The 27,152-nt window shown below is 32.0% G+C and overlaps 1 protein-coding gene across 1 annotated transcript in view; it reads right to left on the bottom strand.

Annotated features, from left to right (window-relative positions):
- The window catches only part of LOC118180869 (uncharacterized), a 778,920-nt gene that overhangs the window by 203,067 nt on the left and 548,701 nt on the right, over positions 1 to 27,152 (bottom strand). Inside the window, exons 9-10 of the mRNA XM_085820677.1 lie at positions 16,774 to 16,898; positions 1,219 to 1,257 (exon numbers count right to left, since the gene is read on the bottom strand). Of these exons, the coding sequence (XP_085676803.1) occupies positions 1,219 to 1,257; positions 16,774 to 16,898 (164 nt within the window). The remainder of the gene's footprint in view (positions 1 to 1,218; positions 1,258 to 16,773; positions 16,899 to 27,152) is intronic.

The raw sequence follows: 27,152 nt of genomic DNA, 5'->3' as shown, positions 1-27,152 counted from the left end.
GGAGCTTAACATTGGATCCGCATGTATGCACAAAATTCCATGAAAAACTGCATATGAAAAAATTAGTTTGCCGTTGCATCTCCCATAAATTAACAGAGCACCAAAACGCAGATCGTGTCTGAACCAATACTATCTTTTTTTAATGATGGAGGGTACCGCATATTTCCAAAAATTTTAACTGGTAATGAAATGTACATAACTTTTTTTTTATCGTTACAACAACTCAAGAAAGTAAAGTATGGGCTTTTAAAGATGAACCCAAATCAACAATGGGGGAAAAACATTAATTTGTTAGTATTTTAGGTTAGGATCTTTGCAGGAGAAGAGAAAATGAAAGAAGAAATTACAACATTAACAAACTACAGGCTTATCAAAAAGTGTCGAGAAATACGTAGGTAACTGAAATTTATGAGAGACGGGCAGACAACATGCGTAAAAAATAATGTATGCTGTTTTCTTCAAAAGCGTAGGACTGGCCAAAGCCATCAAGTTTCCAGGGACAGAAAACAATTATAGCTAATTGGTTCACCACTCAATGTCTTCCAGAAATATTTTAAGAAGTGAAACTTGGAAGGCTCATGATAAAGCATCGTTTCATTCAGCGAGACTGACTTGAATTTCTTGAACAAAAACATATTAAAATGACAGAAGCCACCTTATTATCCTCGTATGAGTAACTTTTGGCTAGTTTTTAATCTAAAACAAACATACGTGGCCGTCATTTACATTCTGAAGATCAGATTCATGAAACTATAAAAACATGTTTTTCATTGATTCCAAGAAACGGGTAGCGAGAAGCATTTAATTTTTGAAAAAACACGGCAAACTCCAAATATGCATTCATATTGGAAGAAACATATTTGCACACCACTAAGGTTTGATAAGTTTAACTTGTACCATTTAGCTGCATCTCAGAGACTTCAGATTGACCTTCGTATAAGTGAAAGAAAATTATGAAAAAGAGTTAAACAGAATTTTATTGCATGACCTCTGTATACATCAAGAGTAAGAAAGAAAGGAAATATCATTAATTTCATTACATGACTAAGTTCATATGTTATTCAAAACGAATTTACCGAAATTTTGATATTGAGGTATTTTTATGATTCTGATTCCATGAGAAAGCTTAATTTGCTCCATGCGATTAAAGATATTTTAGAAATATTTTAGAAATAAAGATTAGATTTTTCGAGCTATAAAAGGAATAAGAATATTTACCATCACTTATTGATAAGCTTTGAGTGGATCCATCGTAATCTGAAAAATAAATAAATAAAAAAAAACTTTAAACATAAAAAATGAAAGTTTATTTTTCTAAAAAAAATGTAAGTTTTTAAGCTAAAGTAGCAGTGCATTTACAAAGGTGACATCTAAAAATCTTAAATATAATCTTCGCAATAGGAACAAAAAGATTCTATCTCTTACTTATTTCATAAAAGGTTTAAGTATTTCTACGCACATTTATTATGAGCAAGATAAAAATCCTTTTATCTGCTCCTTAGCATGTTTCTGAAAACTAAAGTTCTTTTGCATTGCAAATCATACGATTATGTTTCTTTCCCCGGTGAATTGAAACAGATATTGCTTAGAGTAATGTAACTGTATCTGAATAATTCAGTACTGCGAGGAAGAAAAGTCTCAACTTTATTTTCTTCCACCATTCCGTGGCAATATGCAGGGTTTTTTAAATAAACAACAAGGATTTAATGAAGCTCTAAGAAGATTTTATCGTAATTACATAAGTGAGGGGCATGTACAAATATAACGCCCATCAAAAGTAATTTTTATATCTACTTATGACAATAATTTGTTTTACACGTATAGTATATATCACATTTACTCGTGCTTTTTCCTCCTCGCATATTCTCCCCTCTCCGTTTTTAGCACGAGGTTTAGAAAAGTTTCTCTTTGCTTTCCTAAATTTTAAAATGGCCTTTTCCACGCAGTGAATTTTTTCGACTTACTAATTGATTTTCTGGTGGAATTTGGGGGGGGGGCATGGGCTCTGACTGATGAAGCAATAATACCAAAGAGGTTCAAGAAAACAAATGTATTAAATGTTCTTGATCCTGATAGAAATCATTGCACGTGGGAACATAGACTAAACGACGATGAAGACTATGATAACAGTGACGATAGCGATGACTTGCAACCTGTAGTAGACGAAACACGCAGCACACACAAACACCACTAAATGATTTGAGACTTAGGATTAGCAGCAGACAACAATAGCGGACCAGGTTGAAGATACAGAGAAGTAGGAATGAAGATATTTTATTAGATAGGTTAATGTTACTATTACTGTGTATTCGTAATGGAATGAAGACTTCTTTTAAATAAGTTACAGGCAGCTTATTCGTGAAATGCTTTTCATATTTTGCGTTCTTAGAGTAACCGACTCCTTTCGAAATTAAATTGCTCGCATAGTTTTTCCCTCTAAAATTTTATGCGATAAAATTAGGAGGGAGATGCATGAGTAAATTACGATAATTAAATGCCATATTAACTCATTCAATATCTCTGAATTCTTAAGCTTATTAAAAGGGTTTTATGCTAGAAATTTACTTCAATGTGTAAAGAATAAAGACATTCTTTCTTTGCGGGCTCTCATGGGGTTAAAGGATTAGCTCGTTCAAATACAGTCTGTTACTTTAAAATAGACATTTCAAGACCCTAGCAACCCTCTCTTCATTTACGATGATAAACATGAATTGTCATCAATGCAGGGAGGGGAATAGGGAATTTTAGCAAATTAGAGGACTCAATAGCCTTCCTTAGTAATCGCTACCATGTTTACAAGGCAAGTCAGAAAAGGAAAATGACCTTGAAGTGCCTATTCCGAAGTAACAAGCAGATGATCTCTGTTTAAATACAGTTGAGTTTTCACATTTCATGTTTCCAAAAATATAATAGTCTATAAAAATACCTGTCAATCAGGGCTTTTGAACAATTATTATTTTTTTCAGATGCTTACGGTTATATAGAAACTTCCTTACTTATTAACGGAAAAGTCTAGTTTTAATTAAAAACACGTAAATTTGGTTCTAGACAGGCAATTTTTTCCAACTTAATTCCCATTTCGCATTTGAGTTGTTTGATTATCCGTACGTCTTAATTTTCTTAGATAATGAACGGATAATGCAAAACAAATGCATTGTTAATTTATATAAAATTCTTTCGCAGTGCATAATGAAGGTCTAAATCCTCATTCTGCATAATCAATCCATATATTTAAACTACAAGAAACGCTAAGAAAACTTGAAAAGCCTACAGATAACAAAAGTATCTAATCTCTTTCTGTATAAATTGATAAATGAAAGCATTAATTCGAGAACACCCTTAACGTGCATTATTTCAGAATCATTAAGCTTCTGTTTATTCACCGTTTTAACAGCAGCATCTTTGCCATGCAAAACACTAGTCGGCATCATAGATTTATCAGACGAAGGTATCATTAGGAGGTTCCATTAGCTTCATCAATATTGTTCTCCGGTGAATGGTTGCACAATCAGTGTTTACCATTTCCAAAGTTACAGTTTCAAAGGTCTTCAAATGTGACTCGCTGAAACGCAGAAGAGGGGCGACATCTTTTACTATTAATGCACGTACTAATGATTCATTGAAATAATAAGTTACATATTTTCCCTCATCTCACGTATTTGGACGCAACTATACAATCTACTTTCATCTGCATGTAAGAATAAGTAAATTTCATATGCATGGATGGGAAGGACAACGCGAGATCTTACAAGACTTAGCAGTTAATTTTCATATGTGAAATCTAAGATGAATCAGAATGATATCAGAATTCGATTCCTAATACCATTGTGATATTTTGCATTCCAGAAATCTGCTTTTTTATAATTTCGGTTGAAGTCAAAGAATCTGGGATTTACCTGACTTTTGTTATGATTAATTCTTTGCTAATAGGAAGAGTTTTACTGGTGTAAAGGTTTCACCGTAAAATGCTTAGAATTTCGTCGGGAAACGTAATTTAGAGAGAAATACAAAAAAATTGAGAATTGCACTTGCGTTTTCTATAAACCATCATTTCAGTCTCTACGATCTCTGATTTCTAGAATATGATATTAAAGTTTTGTTGAAAAATAACGAAAATAAATAATAATAAAATATAATCTATGATATAGGAAATAAATAGTAATTCTAATTGGTCGACTGAGGATTACCTCTTTTCCTTGTCGCATTTCAAATGAGGGAATTTAAGGCAATTAAAAAAAATATGGGAATATCTCACATAGTCCGGCTTCGATTAGTCTAGATTGACCGATTAGCCCAGTTTGAAAATTTCAGCACAAACTAAATTTTAATTCAGCAAAATATAAATAATAGATGATTGAGAATGATTTAGAAATAATACAAAGGCTTGATTTTCAATATATAAACGATCGGGTTTTCACTTAACGCAATACGTTTCACTTTTTTCTGAGGTTTCCCGTTATACACATTCGTTCTTGAATTCAGACAACAATCTCTTAAGGAAGTGGAGTCACTTTAGCGGGAACTGAACAATTGTGATTGAGGGCATCAGATCGAACACTAATGAATTTGATAATGAATAGTATTTGTCGCATAGATGAATAACGGGATTATGAAGAAGGGGGTAAATAACAACGACGACGAAACTGTGTTGGAAAGCACACACGAGAGTTCTCAAGTATTACTAAAATAACTGAAACATTAACAGAGGTTATTACATTAATTCATGTCAATGCTAAACGTAGACTTACAGTTCATCATACAATAAACAATGTAATTCGTTACTACAAATTAGATTTGGACGATCCACTCCATAAGTGGGTTTATTCTGACTCGAGAAAATGGAATTGTAGCTCTTTTACAGTTTATGGACAGTTATTGATGGAAGCGCGCTAGAAACAGAGATCTACTATTATCATGAACTGATTCAATTTTCTGAGAAGGCGAACGACCGATTTCCGAAAAAATGTCAGAACGAAGTTTGAAGTGTGCCAGAAAAGTTCAATTCTCAGTTTAGAGGAGAAAATAATGATTATTCTTCCGTGTTAAAAGTGAGTTTAATTTTTATGATTTACCAAATGTTTGAGAAATTTTTATTCTAGAACTTCATTACTAGTTCTGTGCAGAACGAGCTTTTAGGTAATCCCAAAACTACAGTTAAAAGAAATCAGTTCAGAGAGTTGGCGTTTGATTCTTCCGATCCCATGACTCACGCGGTTCTTTTCGGTCTTCGCTCCAACCCCCTCCCGTTAACTAGTTCGGATCCCGCTGTTCCTTCGAGTCTTTCCGCTCTTCGTCAATCCTTCCGAACAACTCTTGCTTTACCTCTCATTCCAGATATTTTTCACCAAGGGTATTGTTGTTAGTGAGCGGTGAGTCATAAAAAAGAACCGATTCATTTCAGTGAGTGAACGGTTCTGATCTGATCCCATAAATGAGTAATTTTGTCCATCTCTATTACAAACAGAAGTATGAAGAGAAAAGGCCAGAAAAAAATGGCCAAATATTGATATTGCAGTTGTTAGAGAATAAAAAACGAATTAAGAAAAACGTGCTTTTTTGAAAAACAGCATTGATTTGAAGAACAGACGATATAAAAAATAGCAAATAAAACGGTGTTTAATGCAATTTGCATATATTTTGAATTACGAGTTTTGTGGAAAAGGAAGCACGACGTAAATTACTAAGCATTTGGGAAATGGTTGGTGCAAAACGGCACTGTTAATCAGACGAGAAACGTTGCAAAAAACAGCTCTTGTGGATGGATATCCTTCTCACAAAAATACTCAGATCCAGAAGAGTTACGGAATGTTTCGAGAAACATACGCGTTTCAAAATAGAGTTATTAAAAGAATATTTTAAACAAATTAAATAAACCAGGATCGAAGACTGGAGTTTGTTAGCAGTTATTTAAAAAGACCAAGAATTATGAACATTTGTAATTTTTGTTCTTGAAAGCAAATTTCTTGTTTATGGCTGAAAAACGACCCAAACGTTAGGTAAACCAGACGTTAATCAAAGCAGAATACTGACTTTCAAGTAAGAATTCATTATGTCACCAAAGGCCTGTGCCAAAGCCCATGAAACCGTGGCGATGTTGTCGGGCGGCAGAATTTTTGTAACTTACAGAAGCATCAAGCAGCAAAATTTTGGGATGGCAAAACCTTTAACATTTATGGGAGCTACTGAGCAGCAGTATTCAGCGGCGGCAAAAGTTTTAGAATTTAGGAAGGCAACGGGCAGCAGAATTTAGATTTCACTGCAAAGATTTCCCTGAGAAGCAAAGTGGCTAGCGCTGACTGCTGTGTTATAAATAATGGCATCAGTCAAACGATTTGATACCTAAAAAGAAAATATAGAACATAGGATTTAGTGACTAAACAGCAGATAAATATGCTTGTTTAGATACTTTAAAATGCAATTTGAAACAAAGTGATCAAAGCATAAATATGTTATGACCAGAAGCCCACTGCACATATATGCAGATTATGGACAGTGTATAAGTATTTAAAATAATGGCTCCTTAATAATTGATTACAGAGATGTACTCATATTTGTAATCGCTTAGATAATTTGAGGAACATGGTTTCCGCAACAGGGGAAATAAAAGTTCTGTAAATATAAAGTTCGTCTTAAGTTCTTACTACATATAGAGAAGTATAAACCAAAATTTTAATTTAGCAACCCTACAGCTGGAACTAAATTTTACAACTATATTTTAGCCTAAAGGGGGTTTTTCATTTTGGCATTTTGCGTCAAAAACTTTAAAAGTCTGAATCACTTTTCAAATTGTTACTACCAAATATTATCGCCCTGTATTATATTGAAAGATATTAAATTAAATAATGAAGAATCTACATAAATGTATGTATGCTTCTAGCATTGTGATAAAATAACGGTACTTACACCCGTCAAATTTTGAATAACGTACGTATCCACCCGAATGTAGGCATCTAGAAGCCGGAATTTGGAATTTGTTTTGTTATCTATTTCATAGAAATCAAAAGCATTTATAAGTTTTTGATTAAGAAACTCAATGATTTCAAAACGAGAAATGGCAACATTGTTCCTAAAAAAAATTATCTCTATCATGCGAGACTGTGTATCTGAAATTCTAAAGATATGCTCTTTTTAAATTATTTTGTGTATCTGAAATTCTAAAGTTGTGCTCTTTTTAAATTATTCCAGATCAGAAGAAAAGAAAGTAACTATAAGATTACACTCTATCTCCGCAGTTTATCTGCGTACCTAACATTTGCAGGAAAGAAAAGAGAAAACATATCTTTTAAAACCCACTTCTCGTTTATAAAATATTTTTTAGCTGCAATTCCCAACTAATACCTGAAAAAAGGAAGGCTCTTTCAGTACACATTTTCTTTAACATACAATGAATGCATTCCAACACTTTCCACTAAATGCTCATACACTCATCAATTCTAAAACCAAGAAATAAATCTAAGGAAGGGAAAAAGAATCACATTCAGAAAATGCCAATTTTGAATCTATCACAAAATGGGTTTAACTTTTAAATAAATAGAAATTAAACTTATTGCTACTAACTGATAAAACAAAATCTTCAGTTTTGAAACAAAATTAAACTCAACTAATAAATAAGTTTTTGAAAAGCATTGCTGTTTATTCTTACTTCGTTTTTGAATGCAAAATGGTATAAATGAGAAAATAACAATAAGTTGAAAAGTACATTACTATTTAAATAAAATAAAAAAGCAAGAAATCTACAGAGATGATTATAAGCTACACTTTACAGTAAAATTTCAACACATTTCATCATTATCATTAAAAATTATCGATGCAGACGAATGTGTACACAAGAAATAATTAAAAATTATTCTTCAGCAACCATATTAAGGCATTTAGAAACCTGTTTTGCTTAGTATACTTATGCAGTTCCATAATGATATAAAATTACACGCATTGAAAAATATATTAAGAAGTACAGATAAAATTACATTTTACTTGCTTTATTTCGTTTTAACAAGGAGTAGGATAAATTTATAATACGGAAGACAAATATAACGAAGAGAATTCGAAGACAATTATCAAGTCTCATCGTTGGCAACAACGATTTTTATTTGTAGATGTCAAAAACTGTTAATGTAGAAAACGCTAATGCCATCCAGTATTTTTATATAGTAAAATTTCAGCTTAATAGAGTCGAATTTTTGCTTTTAAACAGCTGCTTTTAAATTTCTAACTGAAGATTCTGAATACATCTTTCAAAATTCAACTCTCTGTTGAAAGAACACCAAATTGAATTCACTTTAAAATCATCGTTAAAATTCTATATGTGAAGTTTATATACAAATGTTACGCATATAGTGTGTATTAAATAAGTCAAACAGAATCATAAATTTCTTACCATAAAGGCATTTTTCGTGTATTTGAAGATCGATCACAGAAAGAGAACTCCCCTGTTCACAACCTTGCTCATACCAAATGCATTAAAGTAGACCCCAAAAAATATCCCATTCTTTTGTAATTGTTCTGTAAGTTATTTCCAGAAATGGATGCTGAAATCCCATTTCGTTCAAAGCATGTTGCCATACGGTGATCGTCTAATTTAGTTTTCTGAGAAACTTAGCCATATACGTTCCGACTTTCATCCCAAATCTCATCAAGAAGACTAAAACTTCTCGAAAAACTCCCTGATGGCAACAGCGGGAGTCTTCGCTCACTCCTAATAACGGATTTTCTGAAGTGTTTTTGATGGATCGCGAGGTAAATAGATTGTCCTGCAAATGGTTGGGTAGGTCTTTAGTCGATAGTAGAACTACCTGATCTTTTATAGAATGGAACACAATTTTTTGAATCATAAATATGTAACATGAAGATTTTAAATGATAAAAAAGAGGTATTAATTTCACATCAGATTTTAATATTCAAAACTCTACATAAAATGAATGCAGCTGTCAAAGGAAGAATACTGTTTATTTGTTTTTAATCACCTCGAATGAAACCTTTCCGAGGTTTTCTTGTTTTCCATTTCGCTAATTTCGCGTCCTGAAAACATAAAAATTATTGCCATACCAGGAAGATGTTAATTGCAAGTCTTGAGCGTGAGCGATAGAGTAAAATAACTTTATAGCTACGTCTTGAATAATTAGGTCTTTTTTATAAAATAAGTGCACTAGGCAGCAGAGTGCATTAATTTACAGTAAAATAATTTAATAGCATATTCTGTTCACTTCATTTGGCTCTACCATTTTGAATAGTTCATTTTAAAGAAACATATTTATATTTTCTAATTTCTGGAGGAGGGGACTAATTCTTATTCTACTAGGCCTATCGCAGCTGTTTTACTTAAAACAAATTCAGGTTTTAAAATGAAATTTCTATACCAAGGTCAGATTACAGTTCTTTTCTAATTCTAAGATTTTTCCCATTTTGTAGTTAAAAGTTTTTTTGAAAAGTTTGAAATTTAAATGGTAAGTTTATGGAGCTTTAGAGTTGCATGTGAAGTTTTCAGATTGCAGTTTTTTTCATTTGAACTTAGAGAACTGTTCACAATTTGCTTAAATTTACGAAATCCGAATTCAAATATCAGGAATGGCATTTAATGAATTTCTTTAGTCACTTTTTAAATAGTGCATGAAAAGGAAAACAGTGTTCAAGTAAATTTGCAAAGGAACAATAAAGCAAATGAAGTTACGATACAAAAGCATTAAATACATTCCCACAAACGATGCCTAAGATATAGGCTTAGTTCAAGTCACTTTACAATTCATTTAAAGACAGAAATAGAATTTTTATATTTAATTATATACGAATATTAATATGATCAAATTCACATGTTGCATAACTAAAAATTAGACACAATTTTAAGTAAAATAAATTTAAGAACTGTTGATAGATATTTTTTATGATTACACTACTATCAGGTTTTGAAGAAAAGATTTGAACTGTTCTTTAGTTTCTGGAAAGTTTTAGATTTTATTGCGAGCTTAAAGCTCGCTAGTGGCTTGTTAATCGTCATTTAGAGTTGGGATAGAAGTTTCAGATTTTTACTTTCACTAAAATATTTTTTTACCCGTATGAAATTGATCCTAATGATGATCAAAACTAACACGTATCTATACGTGACTATCGGAAGTTTAGGGATTACACTATAAGGTATTTCTCTCGCTTTCCTAGCGTGCCTTCGTGATGTTGTGGTTCTGCACACTGGGCTGGTATTCCAGAGGTCCGTGGTTCGATTCCCGGCGAAGACTTCTGCTAATTTTTCATCCTGTCTGTTTAAAGAAAATCCTAATGTCTCTATAGTGGCGCCCGAACTGAAAGGGTTGTTGGATGATGATTCTCCGCACCCAGATTTAGCGATTGGGTCCCCTAATAACCCCAGTTGCCCTTTAAAATGGGGAGTATATAAAGTATTTCTCCCGCTTTCCTAGCATGCCTTCATGTGTAGTGGTTCTGCACACTAGGCCAGTATTTCAGAGATCCGTGGTTCGATTCTCTGCGAAGGCGTTTGCTAATTTTTCATCTTGCCTGCTCGAAAAAATACCTAATGTCTCCACAACACTTACTTCGCAGTTATTTAAAGCGAATAGCAACGTACAGATTCGATGTGATTATAATACATCTAACCAAACAAACAAATAAATAAATAAAAAGAAAATATGAAATGTTTCAGATTTTCTTTTTATTTATTTTTTTAAATACCATAAAATTCACTTCTTAACCATAAAATTCAGTTCAACAGCTCTTAAACCATAAAATTCAGTTCAACAGCAATATCGCAAAATAGTTTTAAAATGAGCTTATCTTTAGAATTACCAAAACAGAGACTCACTCGCTGGAGATAAAAATGTTTCTTCTGTACAATGTTGCCGTTGCTCGCTTTGAAATCCTTGAGTTTGTTTATAAAAAATTCGTTAAAGTTTTACAAAATAGGAAATCGATAATAAAACAAATTTCGAATTTGGTCTTCCACATGCCCATATTCGTAGGAGGATTGCGTGATTCAAAATTCGATGGCTCTATGTACCGTTGTTTTATCACAATGCGAGAAATATACTTACATTTATGCAGATTCTTCATTATTTAATTTCTTGAAATAAAATACAGGGCGATCATATTATTACTAACAATTTGAAAAGTAAATCGGACATTTATAGTGAATCAACGCAAAACGCCAAAATGAAAATAATATTCCTTCTGGGTAAATTACCCCTTTAGACTAAAAATTAAAAAAATCCCAAAAATATCAATAAAATTACCAACTACATAACTATTATCGTACAACTTTAAATTATCCGCAAAAAACTATGAACACCATTACGCAACTTGTGAAAACAATGGTAAAATGGATTTCAGTACGTTGGAAGAACAAATAATGACCACATAAACTCCTCAGCATATAATAATTTAAGCACTATTATATACACTGCTCGACATTGAAAATGCAACACCAAGAAGGAGTGGTCAGAAAGTGATGAAATTTGGAAAAAAGACAGAGACAGCAAGCAGCAATAAGTGATCTTTATTCCAAAATGATTAGTCAGAATACAGAGCGAGAACGGCGTCGGCTCAGTAGGATTAGTTTAGTTTAGTGACGGAGGACGTGGGCACCATCCCTTTACCGTTATGGTTAATTGGTAATAGCACCACGTCCACCCTTATCTAGAGACTAGTGGGACTACAGGTCATACATTACAGTACTTACGATATCGTACAATATAAATAAACCATACAATTTCCTACACATGCATGATACAGTATATAATCAAACAGGATTATTAAAGCATAATGCTGGTGCGTATACAGTTAAAATGCAAAAGGTTAAAATGCAAAAGTTAAGATATAAAATACTAAGTATCGATTTAAGTTATATGACTAAATAATATTATATTATTCATGCATAAAAACCTTAAAAAAATAAAATAAAAAATAAATAAATAAAATTAAAAAAAAAAGAAAAAAAGAAAAAAATACAATATCCTACATATGCATGATACAGTATATAATCAAACAGGATTATTAAATCATAATGCTGGTGCTTATACAGCTAAAATGCAAAAGGTTAAAATGAAAAATACTAAGTATCAATTAATTATATGATTAAATATTATTATATTATTCATACATAAAAACCTTCAAAAAATAAATAAATAAAAAAATAAATAAATAAAAATAAGTAAATAAATAATGCGCTGTATATATCTATATACATAGAATATGCCATACAAAATAATACACATACACATTAGGAGTAGAATGTGGAATATAGGATCATACAAATACAGGATCAAGTCGTGAGGATCATTAAAAAGTACATACTTAATGTGCTTCACAAATTCAGCCATAAGTATCATTCATACAAACGTAAGCATTCTGGAACAACAAAAACCAATAATGGTGTACCCTCATATTTGCTACAATACACTACACTGGTACAGTAATTTCTTATGAAATATTTTACTTTTACATTTCAGAGACACAAAATTTGATAAAATTTGTACTGAGTGACTATTTGAAAGGGTACGTTAAGACTGTGGTAACTAATAAGCAAAGTAAACATATTGTTTTTCATAGGGGGTGCATAAGATACAGTACAATGATCATTTCATTAGATCAGTCCGTTATAAGAATATCACTAAAATCTATAAATGTAGCATTAAACCAGAGTTTACCACGAAGATTATGTACTTTGCATCAATACATTATGCCTATGAATGCTACACCTGGCACAGGTCTATTCCAAGACCTTTAACCTTTTCCATAACCTTGTTAATTTTATTAATCAAGTACCTCTGCTTGATTAGAAATTTGCAAAAGGCTTGACGATTTTGCGAAGGGAATTTGATATGTAAGCCTTCTGTAAGAGGGCATGTTTCAAGGTAATGCTCCGGAGAGCCTAACTCTCCGCATGTGCAAAAACTGGAATCGCTTATTTTAAATCTCTCAAAATAAAGAGGAAAAGGGCCATGCCCTGAAATATAACGTGTCAGATGGGGATTTCCACAGCATCTATCTTGTGTAACGTAAGAAATATGGTAATAAGTACGACGACCAGTGGTACTATAATCCCATTCTTCTTGCCACTTACTGATTGCTTTGAGACGTAGTGCAGATTTCAAATGTGAATGCGGCCAAGGTATGTGAATTTGTTCATCAGCAATTCCAAAAGCGGCCTCCTTGGCGAGAGTATCTGCAACTTCGTTTCCATATTCACCCATATGTGCCTTTATCCGTAGGACCACCGCGGACAGCGATGCACGAAGAAACACGTCTAGGCATAGAGTCAATAAGAGTGCGGATGGTGTCCTGAGGGATGGCTCTCCATTCGCTTTCAAGCATTTGCCACAGTTCGTGTTCTGAACGAGGCAGGGGCAGTGTTTGCAAACGGCGTCCAATCACATCCCACATATGTTCGATTGGTGACAGGTCAGGAGAGTACGGTGGCAGGGAAGCATCTGTATACCTTGCAGAGCATGTTGGCAGATGTGAGCACAGTGTGGTCGGGCATTATCCTGCTGAAACATTGCATTAGGCAGCCCCTGAAGGTAGGGGATTGTCACCGGCCGCAGTACATTACCCAAATATCGTTGGGCCGTCAATGGTACATTTTCCAAGTATCAGTTCCAAGTATCGTTGGGCAGTACATTATCCAAGTATCGTGGGGTCAATGGCAGTCTTCTTAACGGACGTCGTGAGTACAGGCCTTAATGGACGCTTGAGTCTTAACGGACGCCGTGAGTCGTTCAACCAATCGACGGGAAATGGCTCTGGTCGACACTGGAACATCCAGGGTATCTTGCACATGCTGCAGAATCGCGGTACAAGTGACTTGCGGGACTGCCACAGTTTGTCGGCGGATGCGTCGATCCACGCGTGCTGATGTCACACTTGCTGCACTTGCACCCCTCCTTCTTCCCACATTTCCTAGTTCCAACCATATTCGCCATAGCCGATGCACCGTGCTCGCATCCATGTTGGTATCAGCTGCGATTTGACGTAAGGACCAACCCGCCCTTTTCAGTCCGATCACTATACCCCTCGTAAAATCGTCTATCTGCTGGAAGTGCCTTCGTTGACGGCAGCCTGGCATTCTCTCCTATTACACGTATCCTCCGGGACAAAAAACAACTTTCTTCGATAATTCGTCTGGCAGAAATAACGACACGAATATTGTCCATTCTGCACGTTCCTTCCCTTATATCTTACTTCACGTGCGTCGGAGAGCTACGCATTTCACATCATTCGCATAAGTCAGTGACGTGCGTCTACTCTAAAATTTGCATAAATTTCTAACCACTCCTTCTGTGTGTTGCAATTTCAATGTCCAGCAGTGTAATTAGTAAACATAAAAGTTTTGGATAATCTTCTACAATTGAACTGGCATTCTCAAGCAAAGCTATCAAACGGATAGAAATTACATTCCTATGTAAAAATATAGATCAGGCGTCTGAATATAATTGTTGTTAAATTAACAATACATTATATTAGAATTCATACAAGTGTAATCATAAAATTTAATCTACAAATACGTAAGATACAATTCTAGCCATAATTTGTAAAATATACATATAAGGTAAAGGTTTAGCCACAATTTCTAATAGCTCCCTAAATCTTCTTTTTTATTTTGGTTATTTCTCCTTTCTAGCTTAAAAACAGTAATATACTTATAATAAATCATTATCAAGAGCGTTATTTCAAAATTAATTAGTGTTATATAATTCTTATATAACTTCAATGGCATTTATGTGCATACTAAACAGCAAAAGTAAAACTAAAGTCTTTTACTCAGATTAACAATAAGAAATCTCAAATCAAAATTTTCGGCAAACAACAGTAAAAAAGCGAAAGCATAACTTCACTATTCTTAATCTTATATCAATAATGCATAACTACGTCTGCATTACTGATAGAAGAATCGACACATTCTTCCCACGCTTGCTTCTATTTTGCGAATATATCGCCTACCGCCACTCTATTCGATAATGCTGTGAAAACCGTACTTGTAGTGCTTTCTAGCATTTATTTCAGGAATGATGCCTAAAATAGCAATACGTATTAAATGGAAATGACTGTGTAGAGTCATTAGGGTTTTTGGAAGCCGGAGAGATGAAAAATTAGCAAACGCCTTCGCCGGGAATCGAACCACGGACATCTGGAATACCGGCCCAGCGTGCTACCGTTACACCACGAAGGTACCCTAGGGAAGTGGGAGAAATACCTTATATACTCCCCTTTTTAAAGGGCGACTATGGTTTTAGGGACTTAGTCGCCAAATCCTGGGTGCGGAGAATCATCATCCACAACCCTTTTTAGTTCGGGTGCCAGTTGTAGAAACATTAGGCTAATTAAAAGCAGGAAAGATGAAAAATATGCAACCGCCTTCGCCGGGAATCGAACCACAGACATCTGGAATACCGGCCTAGCGTGCTACCGTTACACCACGAAGGCACGCTAGGGAAGTGGGAGAAATACCTTATAACTGAAACTAATTTAAAAAAAGGTCTACAACAACAGTACCCCCAGAGGCATTATATAAACATACTAAAAAATATAATAACGGCGTCATCATCTACGGCAAATCAAAATTTTCATCACTTACCTATACGTATTAGTGGAAGAAAAGAGAATATGCGAATACAACGCGAAAATGCAAAGATACTTTTTTTTAACTCGAAATTCTTGCAAAAGTTGAAGATCTTAACGATGGCTGTTTTAAAATTGAATTCCTGAAGATTTCGACATAAAAAGGAATCTGTCTTAATAAAAAGGAAAATTAGTAAAAGTAGTTTTTGATATATACTAAAGCGGATATATACATTTTAGTTCATATACATATAGTATGTGAACTGAAATTGAAATATACTGATTTAAACTCATTCAGAATAAAAAAGACAAGCTTAGCAGATTATGATAGGATACTCGTCAGATACCATTAAGTAAGACATTATAAAAAACTTTTCACAATATTCTTTACTACTTGTTGAAATTATTTCTTTTCCCCTCCGATGGAACCAATTTTTCTTTTATTATTTATCGTCTGTCGCCAACTAGGTCACGTGACTGGCGGCAGAGAAAGAATGTAATAACTCTTTTAGTTTAGCTTGAGTGCGAAGCTTGAAATGATCTATTCTTGGCCGCATAGCGGTAATCAACAATTATAATAATTCTTCTTGATAAACTAATCTTGGTCCTATGATGGGGAAATTTATATTATATGCAAATTTTGTGTTTTTAATAATGTAAATAATGTACATAAGCTCTTCGTTAAATATTTCTGTGTTTCAACTGGAAGTTCTTATTCAAGTTGAGTCTTTACGTGAAAATGGTATATTGATTCTCGATATACTAGTATATTCTTGATTAAATTGATGCTCTTCCAACTCCGTGAATAAAATAGAACGTGAATCGTGATCATAACGTACAAGTTTTATACATTTTTTGGTGCCGAAACTACCCTTTAATGACCGACATCCTAAAGCTTTGGATGTTTAATTCTAGCGTAGTGATTGTATGAGAAGATCCTGGGGATATTTTTGGGAGATGGTAAATAGGCTTTTAACATGATAAAGTCTGTATATTTAGTCGTGAAGATTTACCAAGGTGATCCCAGGTTGTGTTTAAGTACTTAGATGGATGTGTCTGGATGCTCCGAGAAGCATTTCGCGATATCTGGAGGATGTACAGTGATCATGAGCAATTTCTTCAAGACATTTTCCCTCGTTAAAACACCAAATTCGTGAGTTGAAAATATTAAACATCCCGAAGATGTTTGAGAAAAAAAACACTAATTATATTTACCTAATAACGTGTTTCTTTGGCTGAGAACTTTGCTGTAGACTAGAAGATCACCAGGACAAATCTGCATTGGTGGAATGACGACAATAGAACTTCTGCGCCCCTTTTTGGACGAGTCATCAGCGGAACTATACAAAATAAATATGAATATTAATATAAGTAAGGCTCAATTTTTATTTAGCACTACTTTCAAATAAAAAGCTTCGGTGCATTTTGAAAGAAAAGAGACATGATCTTTCAGGATTAAATCATTCCGCAAAAACGCACTTGTTCAGTAGCCACAAATATGTCAACTAGACATTTAGCATCACTTTTTGTGGAAAGCAGAAGAAAAGTCAAATTCATTACCGTAATCATGGGAACAACAGCTGCGAAAATAAAAAGGTATCGAGTCTCTAATTTTTTTCTCCCACTTCATTCCCGATTAGCGCGTTTCGCTTCCCGAAAAGCGCGCGAATGAAGGTCTCAAATGACGTGTGGAAAACAAGCGCTGTGAAGCAACAACACGAGTTTCGATCGCAGATAGGGCTGGGGACTGGTAATGTCTTTGAAGTGCCTATTTTAAAATAACAGACTACAATTACATCAAAATAGTACTGGTTTTCTTAGTTGCATTTAAAAAAATTAGGGTAACTCTCATTTGCATATTGCTATTTACACTAGGTAAGGCTTAAATTATCCACTAGACAGGGCTTAATTATCCGGAGCTCATCTATGACACTTATCAGATTTTGAGTGAAATTATAACTCAAGCTGGAGTCCCAAATAAGGTGAGCTCCGGTATTTTAATTTATTACTTACTTATCTGCCATTAATTCAATTATTAAAAGCAAAACATTTATTAAAACCAAAGGCAAACTTATTAAGCATTAAACACAGAGTACCTCAAAAGTAAAGAAAGTATCTACTTTTTTAAAATCGGACACACACACCCACCCATCCCCCACACACAAATAGATGAGGTTTATTAATGTTTATTACGTTTAAATTTTATTTTTATATGCGAAAGATGTTCTGAAACCAAAATTTTTATTATTTTGCTTTTTATTCGTTTGATGATATTTATTAGATTTTTGCTGTAAAATTCCGTATCAGAAGAGTAGAACCGGGCGTAAGAGAAAAATTTCAAAGCAAAATTAATAAATCCGTACTCGAAAAGTAAAGCGCTTAGTAAACTTATGAACAAATTTAAAACAACTGAATCCATATATGACGAAGTAAGAAGACTAAGGCCAATGATAGACCTTAACAAACGTGAACAAATTCAACGATTATTCAAGCTGGAAAACACCTTCGGTTTTGGAAGCTAGTTTGAGACTCCAGATACCCAAAACAACAGTTCACAAAGTGAATTAAGTACTTATGAAAGTACTTATCACAAACAATTATTGCATTTTATTCATGCAGAAGATTATTCATATCGATCAACACAGAATTAGTTTTCAGCTACCAAAATAGGTTTTTTTTTTTAACTCAAATTAGAAATTCTAAAACACCCTTTTCATACAAAAATAAAATTTAATGCACCTTTAACGCATTTTAAACATGATAAATATAAATAGGCCTTGGTTTTTTTCATGTCTGATTTCACAAAAAGAGGTACTTATATTTGGGTATTAGAAGAATTTACAGATATGTTTAAAAAATACCATTTTTTATACAGCTGTTTACTTATTTCCGACTCATTTTTTGTGGATGTTTTGCAGACTCCATCTTTTATTTTAATTTTAAACAAGAAACCTCCTTTTTTACATATCAGATGCAGTAAGTTGTTGTATCGTCTCACCTTTTGATAAATAATATAGTTATGATAAATAGGCTTTGTGTAACTAGTATAATTTAATTGGTGTATTTTTAGCTTCAACATACTGTTAACTGATAATGCACATAATTCGACTAAGCTGCAATTCTTTTAACGTGCGCATTATTTCCTTTATGTCATTCCTCTTGAGAAGTCTTAGCATTATCAAGTTTTTTATTTTTCGCTTACTTTTCTTTTCCCTTGTCATTCTTATCTTATGTTTTCAATAACTTTTTAACTCTTATCTCTTTTTAATCTTAAAACTTTTAATAGATGTTATCAGCTTTTTTTGGCTTAAGCCAAAAGAGTTTTATTAGAAATATTTTTTATCATTTTTGACAAGAAACGAGTTTTCTTGCATTGTCTGTTGTGGAAAGTTCCGTTAATTGTGCTATTTTATTTTAAATGTAAGAGATTTTTACAACGCAGTACCATAGTATTAAAGTAGTAAAATATGCTGTTAAGTATATTGATTGTATCAAATAAGCTTTAAAACTACGTTATTTTATTTTATATTTCAATGCACTTAACTATCTTAATTTACTCCAAAAGTATTAAATAATTAATTTTATCGCTTCTGAAATTATCACACGTATGACTGCAAGCATATTATGAATTAACACAGAGTATTTTCTTTCTTTTATTTAATTTACAATGCTGGCTAAGTTAGGTTATTTGAATACAGTAAAGGACATGAGGGCTATTTGCCTAGAGGTAGGACTTCCAAAGAGGAGCTGGCTCGTATTTAAACTATACATTTGGAAAAATATCAAAACCAAACATGCAGCCAGACAAATTGCGCCAAGATAAATTTTTGAATTTCTCCGTAAATTTCGCAACAAATTTTACAAAATGTAATATCTAGGCATAATTTGAGTCGTAGAATCGAAGTATGGAAGAAAAATTGGTATGTTATAGAAAAAGTCCGATTTTGTAACAATATACCTATGTTAGAACAATGCTATATATAAATATAATAAATATTCTCTATTTGTATAAAGCTAATATAAATTTTTAAATAATAATTCCAAAAAATAATTCTAAAAAAAAATTTTTATTTTTCTAAGACAAAATTAGTTTGCATAAGTGAATAATTGCTGAGCAGGCAGGAGACATTTATTAAGGGGAAGTTGCCTCCAAACCTTACTCTTCAATTACTCTATTCGTGTTTCGTTATCCATATAGGCAAGGGTATAGTAAAATTCAAAACCAAAAGTAAAATTAAATGTTGTGAATTACTAAAAAAGAAAATTTAAACTAGTAGGAATTTTGAGAAATTTAGCAAGTAAAATGACTAAGAATTAAAATATTAATTAAATGTCAATATAATTAAGAGTAGAAAACCAAAGTAATTTAGAAACTCTTGCCTACTGAAAATTTCCCCTACACGAATTATGCATGCAAACTTAAATAAACTATATACAATCTATCAAAATATAAAAATAATACTAAAAAGGCTAGTAAATAGCAAGTTTTAATTTAACTTAACTAGAACTAGACATTTGAATTCCTGAGAGTGGATTAGCATTTGCTAAAGTAAGTGAGATTGAGTAGTTTGTTACTGCTAACTGTATAAATAGAAGGCGCTAATACAATGTAAAGTTGAGTGTTAAGCTGCTACCTCCGAGAGCTATTGTAAAAAACTCTGCTGTAAACTTTACGTAATGTAAAATGCAAAATGCTTGTTTTGTGTGCAAAAATGTTGCTGACTTTGAGGCATTGTAAAAATGTGTAAAAAATTGTACAAATTGTTAACTGCTACTGTTTGTGAAAATAGATGTTGCAAACTGCTAAGTATGTAAAAATTCGAAAAAATGTTTTTGAAAACAATTTTTAAAATAAAATTAAAAGTTCGAATAAACATTTTTTTAATTTTTTATTTTTGAAATAGAGAATATTTGTTAAATTCAAATTTCATTCCTTGCAGCAATGGCGCAAGAGAATTATTTAAATTTAATTTAACTTTACTATATTCTTTTAAATCTAATATATATCTTCATTCGCGCTTTTGAGACATGAAAAACGCAATTTGAATTTTATCAATTGGCCCAGTAGAACGGGAGATATAGAACTGTTCTCCCCCTTTAAACCACTAAACATACGCTAAAACTGGATATTTCTTCATCTGAATGCAACATGCGGATCTTTAACAGGATACTACCATCTATGGCATAGCCTCGCAACACTATTATACTCACACTCATCTTTTACTTTCTTAGAAAAGTGCTTGGAAGTCAAATTACTTTTAATTACAGAGAAGAATATCCACACTGTAACGTATTATTAAATTCGAATTACAACCAGATCTGTGAAAGAGAACTCAAAACAAAGTCTGACATTCAGAGAATTGATGTTCAAACATGGAAATGAAAACTTGTCTTCTTTTCTCAACTTGGAATATAAAAAGTTCCGAACTTGGAATTTTTTTTTTCAATCAGGAATATCATTATTTTTGAATCTCAAAGTACTTTAACATATTCATTCTAACTTAAGCTAAAAGAATATGCATTTCAAATTTTATCACTGAACTCTTATAGCTTTTTGAGAATATTTGACATTTATCATACGTCGCGAATAAAATCCTGCATAAGCGTCACACATTACAGGAAATATTGACATGAATTTCAAATAATGATTCACCGCAGTCGTTAATCTAAAAGTTTTAACTCATTCGTTCTAACTTTAGGATACGCATTTCAAACTTACATTAGGTATTTAGCATTTAACTTTCCCAGTTCTTTGGAACATCTGACATTTCATTTATCATGGATACCATACTTAACAAATAACATGAACATCATACACAATAGATTCACATGAAATCCATATAATGATCTTCTCGTTACACATGGACTGCATCTTCATTTCAATTTAAGTAAACATTCAAAATAATTCTTGTGTAGACAGGGATTTTAGCCATACGAGTTTATAATGTAAACTATCAGACCAGTCCCGGACGTATAGGAGAAGTATGCAATATCCACGGAAAAAAGTTCTTTCCAATCCAAATAACAATATTGAAATATAAAAGTAGTAGGGAAAAAAGAGTTACAGCAAAATGTAATGATTTGAGTATGCAAAAACATAAACAAGAAATTAATATTTTTTTCTGCGTATGTTCCTAATGAGACAAGATCTTAACCAATTTTATAAACTGTGCATGAAAATCCATAAAGAATTTTTTTCTCATTTTCGTCTATAGCATATTTTTTTCTAAAAAATCTACTGTTTTGAGGCTTTTATTCAGCATTAGGCACGAGCCAATAATTCAAAGTGATTCCGTTTTTGAAGATTCAGATTCAGAAATATTACAAATTAAAAGGAAAAAAAAATAACGACTCTAAAATATACCGTAAGCAAGGGAACGTGATTAATTATTTTTTCGCTGTTTTTATGAATTCGCAAATCGATGTAAGAAAAGAAATGCATTTCATACAAACTTTTTTAAAATTTATTACAATCAATATTTACCATTACATAGACTTTTAGAAAACAATTCGTGTTAATTTACCGTTTTTCGCAAGAAACACCATACATTTACATGGTATTCTATATGGATAATTTTCTACTTTTCGGTCATTTTCTTAAATAATTTCATACTTGTGAAATTTGATTTTTTGCAAAACACTGAAATTCTTGCTAATTTTCGCTTCTGAACGCATTTCGTATTTTACATACGATGATGGGTTAACCGCTTCTGAATGCATTTCGTATCTTACGTACGGTCATTACAATGGGTTAACAAAATTACAACAAGTTACAAAGTAAGTAAATATTTCCTGCAAATTTTATACGTTTCATTCTGGAAAGTACCTTTTATTGTTCCTTTTTTTACATCACAGTTAAATTTTGGAGCATAAAATCTTTAAAGTTTCAGTTTCCACAGAATTTGATTGTGAATAACTGCAATATCATTATGTTTACAAAATGGAGTTTTTGGAAATTCTTCATCGATAACCGTTTAAACACTTAGAATATGTTACCTCATCTTCTCTTCTAACATTTTCCTACCGCTGTGAATCATCAAACTCTCAATAATTTTTCTGTAACTCCTTATATTTGTATATAGCTTTCTTAAGGAATCGGAAATAAATTTCGCTAAATTGTTACATTGCTTTTTAATATTTTTTTTACATGTTTGGAAGATTCAGTTTGAATGGAATTTCTCTCAATATATTACTATGCTAGCTTAAATTTCTCTGACACTGATTTATTCGTATGTAGATAACGAAAATTTTAACCCACTTCATATGGATTTTGAATATTAAGTTATTCCGATCACTGTCTTGCATTACCATTGACTTGAAGTAAAATGTTATACTAATTTCATAAGAAGCACGTCTAAGAAAATATAAGTATTTTTATAAGAAACATCTACCTTGTTTTAATTTAAATTATAAAGAGAATAAGGACCCTTGTTTTGTAAAATGTTTCTCATTGACTCAAAAAATATTTCTTTATCATATTCGAAACGAAAAAGCATCCATGCACAACCTATGGACCTGATGGACTAAGAACTTATCAAACATCAAGCGGATATTTAAAAAAAAATCATTGTTCTTGCTCTATGTGTACAATGTCAAATCGGTTTTTACTAACACATAAAAGTGTTTACTTCAAATTTGGTAAAATCATACAGATTGAATTGAGTAATTTTGCTGATTCTGTAGCATTGACAATTTTGTAGGTTCTGACTTCATTCCACTAAAAAAAACATTAATAACTTATATAGAACGATCATTTATACATAAAATTTGCTATACGGTTTTAATTAAATTTTAACAATCTGCGTACCTACGAAATTTTATTCTTAGTCCAGTTCTAAAATATTACGAATTTTCTCTTTTCGAACGCAATTCGTGTATGAAAAATACTCAGTACAGAAAATTATACTTGTTTACATCTTAAACTGAATTGTAGCGAGATCACGTTTTAACTTTTTATTTCCTATCATGCGAAATTAAAAAAAAAAAAAAAGCCATGTTCTTTTTCTTCTGCGTGCACAATGCCGAGCAATATCTTACTATTGCACAGACCTCTTTAATATGCTTTTAGGTAACATCTTAAAGGCTGAACTGAATGATTCTTTACTAATTTTGAAGATTTTAGCCATAATTTATTCAAAAGTTCGTAACTTATTAACAAAATAATTTACGCTTGTATTTTGTTGCGTTTTTGGTAAGTTTTCAAACTGTTGTTTTATCTATGACATTCGATTCCTAGTGAAATATTGAAGTAATTACTAACTTTTTGCTTTTTAATGCATTTTGTAGTCACATGTACTCAGTATAGAAAATCCCCAGACTTAACAATACTACAATCAAAATAAAAAATATGCGAAAGTTTCTTAAAACTTTATATGTTTGCTTATTTCCAAAAATATACATGAGTATTCACACTTAGTTCTTAATCATTTATTTCCTTATTTCATATATTTATTTTACTAAAGTTTTCGAGCAGAAATTTTTGAAATGTTTTCATGTTATCTGAAACTTACATATTTCGGATGTCGTTGTGTTTTCACAAAGCTTTTGAGACTGCACTCTCAGTAGCCGTTTAGATAATTAGAAAATACTTTCTCTTTGCTTGTGGAAAATGTCTGGGATTTTTCAAGCATACAATATCTCAAAATACTTAAAACTATATTTATAAATATTTTATATTGGTTACTGCGATAGATTTCTTGAGTGGTTGGAAGAATAAGTATTTATTTTGAATTGAATTTGAAAGAATAAAATGGATGCTTTATTCAAATTTTATTATTCAGAGTATTGGTCAATTTACAACAAAATGCAGGATTTGTTGTCATTATTTAACATTGATATGAACCTCAGTATTCCAAATCTTTCAGGTAGCTATAATTTCAGAAATTAAAAGATGAGCGGAATAAACACAAGATATACAGATCATGAAGAAAAACGTTTGAGTTAAAACAAAGATTTTCAGATTTGGGAAAGTGAGCTTGCTCACAGGGATGTGTAAATATTTTCGACCTTTTTCTTTTGGAATGACATAGAATTTAAGATGAAAATTTACACGCAGGGGAATAGTGAAGAGCAGCTACTCTACAATATCTGGACAATAATTATCCAAAATCAATTATGTATTATAATTATCCAAAACTGATTAAGTTTTAAAAAGTAATAAATGTAATATTCCAGCTAAACTACATAGAATGAACACTGTACGTACTAGCTTAAGTCGATTTTAAGTTACTGAAATATTATTCATGAAAGCCTCCAGTAGGAAGTGATATTTATCTAAATTTCAATTTAAATTTCGGACTCAGAGAAATTAAGTCTGCTTCTGGAGAAATGGAAATGTAGCATTAATAAGTATTTAAAACAAAAGGGAAAAGTTAAGCGTAAAATAAAAATGTCACAAGCAAAAAATTTGCATTTGTGAAAATGGAAAAGAAAAAAGTTATTAAAGTTTGATTTCGAAGTGAAATACAAAAAGAAAAAATAAAAACAAAAATTGCGTTTGTGAAAATTGAAAAGTGAAAAATAAATCTTATAAAAATAAATATAATTTTTGTAAAACAAACAAAATACAAAATGTTAAAATATCTTTTTAAAATAAAAAGAGAAAAGGGAAAATTAAACTCGTGAAAATAAATATCACTGTTACAAAATAAAAAATCTGATGTGTACACCACATGACTTTCTTGTACGGAATATTAAATTATACGCATTTTTTCTTGCATTTCATTTAAACTTACTGGATTGAATTAAATCTACTTCGCCGACAGCGCATAAACCACAATAGAATAAATGCATTCTTTAAAATTCACTCTATTTGTTTGCCATACCGACACTTTGGCGCTAGGTTCACTTAGTATTATATTTCGTTCATATTGTAACTCAGAATGCACAAAATTTCTATCATTTAAAGAATTATCTAATCGTTGCCACATGTTCTATTCAAATGCTATAATAAAGCTAGAACGATGTATAAAGAATTTAAGAAAACAAAACAAAAAAGAAACAGTATTTCACAGACGATTGAGTATTTCTCATTTAATTAATTCAGTTCTCACTTCGCGAGAAAGCAAAAATACATAAAAAGTCAAAATATCTGTATTAAAAATTACGAAGTAAATCTTAAACACTTATTTCCTCAAAAAAATTCCAGAAAGGATTAAGCATGATTTAATTGGCAATAATAAATGAAGGTGTTATCTTTATTGTTGCGAAGCTAAGTTTCTATAGATTGGCAACAAATCCACTAGTTTGCTGTTTCAAATGTAAACAATCAATGGTCTCCATAAAAAACATTATTAGGCTTAGTGGCACTTACTTAGTGGCACAACATTAAAATTGTTGATAATTCTAAAAATATTGCATACAGATTTACTAAAGGCATAAAAACCTTAACCGGAAGATAAGAACAACATAATTCAATCATTTTTAAAGCAAAAATGTACAATTTACAAATATATAAGAGTAAAGAAACTGAGATCATTGAGCTGGGTAACAGAGTGGATATATATATAGTTATATACGTTTGGTGCGGCCGATTGCAACCAAAATGTGCACATCTACATGTTATAGCAGTCCTATATACAAAATTTCAACTTTCTGAGGCTACTCGTTTTTGAGTTATGCGAGATACGTACGTACGTACATACGTTCGTACAGACGCCACGAAAAATTCTCTTCAGAATTCATTTTAAAGCAGTTTTATAATTTTTTTGGAGGAAAAGTCTTTTATTCTGTCCCTTACGTACAGATATCACGCAAAAACATCGTTAAATTTCATTCGATAGCGGTCAAAATGGATATTTTCGGCGAAATATGCTGCCTGAAACTTTTCGCGATAACAATACTTCCTTTTCACTTCGTACAAGGAAGTAAAAATATTTGATACGAACACCACGTGACTTCCTTGTACGGCCTACTAAAATCATACACATTTTTCCTACATTTGATTTAAACTTATATCTTCGAATTATTCTAACTCAATTAATTGATCATTGAAGGCAAGTTGAAAATGGCATCAGCAATTGCCGATTTAAAAATTTTTCGAAAATATATCCTTGTCATTCTTTTAATTTTACTTTTTTATAGCGAGTATGCAACTTTTTCAAACATAAGTATAGGAACCGGGAAACCACATTAAGAGTTTGATTTAAAACTTGACATTGCCATAACACGAATAATTTCGGCATTTAAAACACATCTGGAATTGGTAATGCATGACTACCACCAATGATTGCAAAAATAAAGGCCGGATAAAGACTTATATATATAAGATTGAAATGAAAAAAGACTGTTAAAACTAACTATATACTTTTGCTTCTGCCGATTGCAATAAAAAATGGAGGTTCACAGCTAGATGCCAAAGCAGTCTCGTATATAAAATTTTAACGTTCTACGACTAACAGGTTTTGAGTTATGCGAGATATATATGTATGTACAGACGTCATAAAAAAGTTCCTTTTGAACCCACTTTATAAACCGTTTTGGAAAAAAACAGCCCTTTATTTTGATCATACGTGCAGATGTAAAGCCAGAAAATCGTTCAAATGGATTTGGGAACGTTCGAAATTTCTTTTGAAGTATGATACCCAAATTTTTAT

This window comes from Stegodyphus dumicola, chromosome 7, assembly GCF_044657685.1.
Source record: "Stegodyphus dumicola isolate Sdum_Otavi_A_Nest chromosome 7, ASM4465768v1".
In the NCBI taxonomy this organism is placed as follows: domain Eukaryota; kingdom Metazoa; phylum Arthropoda; class Arachnida; order Araneae; family Eresidae; genus Stegodyphus; species Stegodyphus dumicola.
This window is presented reverse-complemented; position numbering and strand designations above follow the sequence as displayed.